This window comes from Aethalodelphis obliquidens, unplaced genomic scaffold (genome assembly GCF_003676395.1).
Source record: "Aethalodelphis obliquidens isolate GAN/ISIS:26980383/991018 unplaced genomic scaffold, ASM367639v1 scaffold47, whole genome shotgun sequence".
Taxonomy (NCBI): domain Eukaryota; kingdom Metazoa; phylum Chordata; class Mammalia; order Artiodactyla; family Delphinidae; genus Aethalodelphis; species Aethalodelphis obliquidens.
The window spans coordinates 11404741-11411101 of NW_020837991.1; the positions used below are offsets into that span (position 1 = coordinate 11404741).

Sequence of the window (6361 nt, forward strand, 5' to 3'; positions counted from 1 at the left end):
AGGTTCGTATATAGGGGGCTTACTGTAAAGGAAACAGTTAATGCCCAGTGATAGGAGAATTGCTGAAAAATGATAGAGTCTCTGTGCAATATTATGCAAATAAATAAACCAACCTCAAAAATGATGCATAGAAGGAAACTACTGGAAGGAAATCCATGAAAATGTTAGTAATAGTTGCCTTTTGGACGTTGCCAGCCGCCCTCGGTCAGAACATGCCTTTTATCACCATTTCCCAAAATGTTTCAACAGATGGAGAAGAAGAAGCAAGAGAACAAAATGAGAAGAGACCAGTTGAACGACCAGTACTTGGAGCTGTTAGAAAAACAGAGGCTGTACTTTAAGACTGTGAAAGAGTTCAAGGAGGTAAGAGGAGGGCTGGGCTGGCATGTAAGGCTGGGCGAGATTTGTGTTCGCCCCCAGATGAGCCTTTGCAAACCAGAGCATTGCTTTGTTTTTCCACTGGTCTGAAATGGGAAATAGCAAGTTGGCAGTGGATGTGACAATGAAGCGTGCGTCACGACTGCGTTGTTCTGTGGCCCATCTTGAGGCTCTAACTGGACATTCTAAGAAATGTCACTTCAATTTCCTAACACTCAGTAACCACATTAAACTCATAAGTAAAATGGCCTCATCAGCCCACTTGGAAACAGTGTTTGGTGTGGGTTCAGGTCTAGCATTTCCCCTCCTCCCAGTCTTAGACTGGGGAGGGACCTTGAGAAGCCACATGGGAGGAGAGTGAATTTGAGTGTGGCAGGCTTGGGTTCAAATCCTGCCGCTCGCCAGCTGTGCAGGTGGGGAGGGACTTCATCCCTGCTGGGTCAGACGAGAGAGGAGAGCATCTAGTCTGTGTCTGGCACCTGTCACACCCACACACGCAGGCGAACTTTGTTTGCCCCTGTCTTTTCTCCCTGAATTTGGGCAGGATTATTCTCCATCATTCCAGAAGGAAACGTGCCCTTTTAAGAAAATTTCCAGAAAGGAGACTTTATCCTTTTGCTTGCCAAGATCTGTCTCATCAGCTTTATTTTCCGGAATTTTTCCCCCTTTCTAATGTAAATCCATGTGGTTTTAGTGAATTTAGAGATTGCTGAAAATACAGGGGGCGGCTAAAGGTAGTTGTATCCTGGGGTGTGGTCAGTGGAATAAAAAATACAATCTGTCCATACCAGTAATTTGGTCCTTACCTGTTTTGAGGCTCTTCTCTCTCCCTTCCTTGTCTTTTTCTTCTCTACTTCTCCTTCCCTTTTTTGTAACTTAACTTTTGAGAACCACAACCGTAAGCATTTCAGATTCTCTCGTCCTTTCAATAAATGTTCTTTCTTCCAGCTCCTGCCACGGCCCTGGGATAGATACATCAGGTCGTAAAACAGACTGGGTCCCTGTGTCCGGGAGCTTGCATTGTGTTGGGGGAGACAGATAGCAAGCTAGGAAACAGACCCTCATAAACAAGTAGTAACAAATAAGAAGTACTTCCAGCCATTGCCTTGGCGGGGACTAATGTAGAGGGTGTGGTCGGGGAAGGCCTCTCTCCAACGAGAAGGACCTGGCCTTGGGCAGAGTGGCCCGGCGAGGTGCTCCGGGTCCGGGGGCCCCTGTGGCCGGCAGCAGTTGGAGCTGAAGGGCCAGTGAGTGAGCTGACAGGGAACAAGTAGGGACCCGCTGCGCCCCATCTGAGCTCCTTGTTCCCAAATAACGCACAAGGAGAAAAGGCCCAGAGGAGGACTACATTTCACACGTTGCGTGAACGCCAGCACCGCCCTTTTGACAGCAGGAACAGAAAGCAAATGAGCTGAGGAGGATAAGTATAAGCTGTCAGAATCAAAGCAAATAAAAGTGACATAGAAAAGCTCACTGTTGCACTGCAGGCTCTCAGGCTGAAGGCTTGGGGTGATCTCTGCTCCGAAGGGAAGGTTCCCTCGGATGCGTTAAGCTGGAGGTTTCCACGTTCCCGCCTCTTCGGCACAGTTACTCTCAGTCAGAGACTGAGGGTGGGTCCCTCAGAGCCCGAGAAGACCCCAGACTGGACCAGGTGCTGGCCTCAGTTTTCTTCAGTCCAAAACAAGTTGGAAGAAAGGGGGCAGGGGGAATGTGATATATGTTCCTCAGATAGCTAAGTGTATTTCACTTAAAGGACTCACCTTTTTAAAAAATTGCATGTCCCCTTGTTTTTTGATGTTAAAATTGCTCTCTCTTATAAAATGATAGTGACAGTATGCATTCCTTTTTTTTATCATTTTACTTGGCAAAAATTTAAAATTAACCACAGGTTAGCATTCCCAAATCTTAATTTTTTTTTCAAGATCCTCTGAGGTAACTTGGGGCCATCACAGGTGTTGAGGCTTGCCTGCTGCTCCCCAGTTTCCACCCCATTCCTCCAGGTAGAGGAATTCTGTTCTTTTACGTATTGCAGTGTCAGGTAAGATCTCATCTGTGGAAGAAACACAGTTCGAAAAGTCAGACTGTCATCCCAGGATGGACTCTCCTCCCAGAACCCTCTGTCTGCCTCCTTTATTTGCCTCTCCTCGACCTGCTTGGGTTACTGCTCACCAGGGCTGAGTTCTCACTGCATCCTGGTCCCCAGCACCGTCCTGGGCAGTAATGGCTCTTCATGCAGAGCAGGGCGTTAGCCAGAACGTGGCCTTTGACCACCGCCGTCGTCCCTTTATGGTTTAGTTGACTCCATATTAACTGAGCCCCTTGATGCCTATGGGCTCCGTGCCTGACCCAGCCTCCTCTGAGATCAAGGCCTTTTTTGACTGGCAACGTCGGGTTGTCTCTAAAATCCCATTGGCTTGCTTGTTCTTGGACTTGTTATTAATAACAAGTCCGCCAGGAAAAAACACATACTCTGGAATCACCTTAATTGCATCATTACACCAACTGATTGTGTTTCCCAAAGCACAGTCTGTCACAAGGTCACCAAACCAAGATTCCGATTCTAGCCTGGCTCTGACGAATGCCAGCCATACATCTTTATGACGCTGGCTCTGGGCACGTAATCTCCGGTGACCGGAGCTCAGGGTGTCTGGCACCTAGCGAGCCCCATACCGTCTTCAGCAGGAAAGAAGCAGGAGGGAGGAGACATTTTCCCTTTTCTTATAGATAGAAACACCTAAAGGGCCCTTCCTGTATTTGCTTTGAACAGACCGACAGTATCATTCTGTAGTCCCGAAAGGCTCCGAGGAGATTCCATGAAAGGTAGTCAGTGCTCACACACCAGGTGACAGCCAAGGATGTTTTTACTGAGAACTTCCAGCATCATCTCAGTGTGGTGTGATGACCAGAATCACCCCGGGTGGAACTCTGCCACAGCAGTGTTTTGATGCTTACGAGTTGTTTGTTTTGGTTTTTAGGGTTTTTTTTTTTTTTCCTCTATTCAGAAGGTGAGGTGGGTAACAAAAGTTATTTATTCACTGTTTTATTGTTTTATCTTTTTATTATGGAAATTTTGAAAAACACACAGAAGTAGAGAAAGTAGTGTCACAATATGATAGCCTGACTCTGCCCGTCTTGGTCTGTCTTTACCCCTCCCTCTCCGCCCCCCTTTTTTTTTTGGCTGGAGGTTTTTCGCCCAAGCAAATCTCAGTAACTCTTTTTAAATAAGAAAACTTTCTTCTCAACTTTTCTAACACAACACATGTTACTTATTTCACCTTCTTTTTTTCCCCATCCCCAGGAAAAATTAACTCGCTACCCCTCCAAAAACACGTGCTTAAAACATGTCAGAGTATCTTGCTTCTGGCAGAACAATTCAGCTTCACCCCCACCCAGCCCAGAGCCTCCCCAGCTCTGAGTGGAAGATACGCAGAAACCCTACAGGTGAACCAGGGTCCTTGCAGCCAGAAAGACCAAAGGGCCTCCAGAGAAGTGGGAGCACCTGGCCGGGCCCAGGGAGATGGAAACATTGACTTTAGGGGGCTTGGATGCAGAGGGGCCATGGGTGACAGAAAATTTTTCTTCCACACTAAGTGGATCTCCAGCCAAGCATGGCAACTGGAGGCCTAGCCACACGCCGGGCCTGCACCCTCGGGCTCGACCCCTCCAGGCCCTTCCCCTTGCCGCATTCACCTCTCACTCTAAACAGGGCTCCTCGTGACGTGGCCCGGTGAAGGTGTGGAGATGGTGTGCTAGCAGATGGAGGTACCCTGAGATGTCAAGGCCACTACGAACAAGGGGGAAGGAGGACACACAGTGATAAGCTTTGGAAGAAGGGGATAGGAAACGATGCAGCAGTGGCCTTGCATCCTGGACGCCAGACTCCCCACGCGGGGGAGGCCCCAGTGACCCCTCAGCACACACAGTGATGGGTTTCCTTCAGCTCACTTTGAGCGGGAGGTGTCCCGTGACACGTCTCTTTCCCTCTGTCTTCTGTGAGTTTCTCTCGTAAAGCCAAGGGTGTTCTTAACCTTCACTCTTGCCGGGGTAAGACCTTTTCTATGTGCCCTGCCTGCTGTGTGGACTGGGGCTGCCTCTTATAACTCCTTAGGCCGTGGTCTCCGAGGACTTTCCCCCTTCCTCACTGGAGGGGTCACATAAGTATCTGCTTTCTGCTTCTGTCCCTTGGGATTTTAGAGGCTTCTTGAAGTCTTTTGGAATGACAGTGCCTAATCCTCTCCTATCCTCATTCTCACAGTCCAGAAACCAGTCCTCTTTGTAGCCGTTGGGGCCTTGAAGGTCAGCGTGTGGCCAGGAAGCTCCGCCATGATGGTGGCAGCATGCAAGGAGGCTGGTCCATGGTCCACAGGGCTCCCTGCGGGATGGGAAAGGATTCAGAGGCCGTCCGAGCCTCATGCGGGTGCCGACGCGGTCCCCACCTCTCTGCTCTCTCTCTCTGCTTCCCCTCCAGGAGGGCCGCAAGAACGAGGTGCTGCTGTCCAAGGTGAAAGCCAAGGCCTCCTGAAAATTCCCAGGCGACATCGTACGTCATTGATGTCTTTTTCTAAATGCCGTGTATCAACTACAAGATGGTGAAATGGTTCTGAACGCTGCAGCAAAGATGCAGGTGTGATGATCTCGACACCCTGGATATTCCCTTTCTCCTGTCTGCTTCCACTGTTGTCGATGGAATCCGATGGGGCAACCACTGTGGCTTGGATGACACCCGTCCTCCGCTGAAGAAATGTGGGCAGCATTTGTTCTCTGTGTCGATTCAGCCCTTATTTCTCCAGTGACATTGTGCATATGAAGGTACCATGTTTGTCTGGACTCTGAATAAAGTGATGTTAATTGAGCAGCCGCTGAGAAGGAGGCACTGAGGGCGAGAGCAGGGTGGCAGAGACCCAGCAGCCAGGCTCCCAGCGAGTGGCCCCAGAGCTGGACCACTGGGGTTTTTTTTTTTTTCTTAGCAAACAAGGCTTTTAGCTGAATGACCAGCCCAGGTGAGTGTTGCTCACTCGGGCCTTTCACTTGCCCGTGGTGCCTTTTGTTCCCATCCCCTCGGGTGCCAGCCAGCAGGCTTGATGGTGTAGCAACTAGAAAGAAAGCTCAGCACCTGCCCTGGCTCCACCCTCACGCTCCGCTCAAGTTCATCTCACCAGAAATCGAAAGCAGGGGCCTCAGCTTGAGGACATGTAAGTAAGGATGACACCTCACCTCGCCCTGTTCTCCTGTGAGTCCCAGCCACCCTGTGGGTGGTCCCGTGCATCCCCCTCGCCAAGAGCACATCACATGCCCTCCGCTCTGCACGGGTCAGGGCTGGGCCTGGAGATGGGCTCTCCCGCCACTGCCATCCAGGCCAACGTGTAAGTGGCGGAGGGACCGGCCGTGAGCAGGTGCCAGAGGGCGTCCCAGCAGGAAGAGCGGCGAGGTGTGCGGAGATCCAGAGGGCTTCGTGGAGCAGGCTGGGTCTGGGCTGGATCTGAAGGGGGAATAGCAATTTAATAGCAGAGATTGGTGGGAAGGCCATTTTGGATAAAGTATAAGAGGGTGTGGGGAGAGTACAAGGCGTGCTCGTGGGGAGAGGAGTGAGCGGCCAGTCTCTGCAGGAGGCTTTAGAGACCAGTCTGGAAAGGTGGGCTGGGACCTGTCTTTGTAGGGGCTTGAAGGGAAGGTGGAGGGCTCAGGTTTCTCCTCTGGAAGGAGCAGTCCATCCAGACAGAACTTCTCCTGCCCCAGCCCTGGGGAACCTGGCAGCTTGGGGTCAGTGAACCCAGCACGAGGCTTGCACGTCATTCCACACGAGCCTTGCACACGTACCAGTCAGCAGGTTTGGGCCATAAAACATAAAAGCTCAAACATGCAAAGAGGGCACTCAGTGCAGCCACAGGGACACCGTGCTCATTTTTAGTTCCCTAATGTATACGTTAAGCGGGGCTGATGGCGTACAGACTTTAACAGTCTCTTGCTGGACTAACAGCCCTTG

At 50.6% G+C, this 6361-nt stretch overlaps 1 protein-coding gene across 3 annotated transcripts in view; it reads left to right on the forward strand.

Moving 5' to 3' along the window:
• CCDC93 (CCC complex scaffolding subunit CCDC93) overlaps positions 1-5233 on the forward strand; it is an 86626-nt gene extending 81393 nt beyond the window's left edge. For all 3 annotated transcript variants that reach the window (XM_027082595.1, XM_027082594.1, XM_027082593.1), the window contains 2 exons: positions 250-363; positions 4847-5233. In XM_027082595.1, coding sequence (XP_026938396.1) covers positions 250-363; positions 4847-4900 — 168 coding nt within the window. In that variant the 3' untranslated portion in view covers positions 4901-5233. The remainder of the gene's footprint in view (positions 1-249; positions 364-4846) is intronic.
• The last annotated feature ends 1128 nt before the right edge of the window (positions 5234-6361 follow it).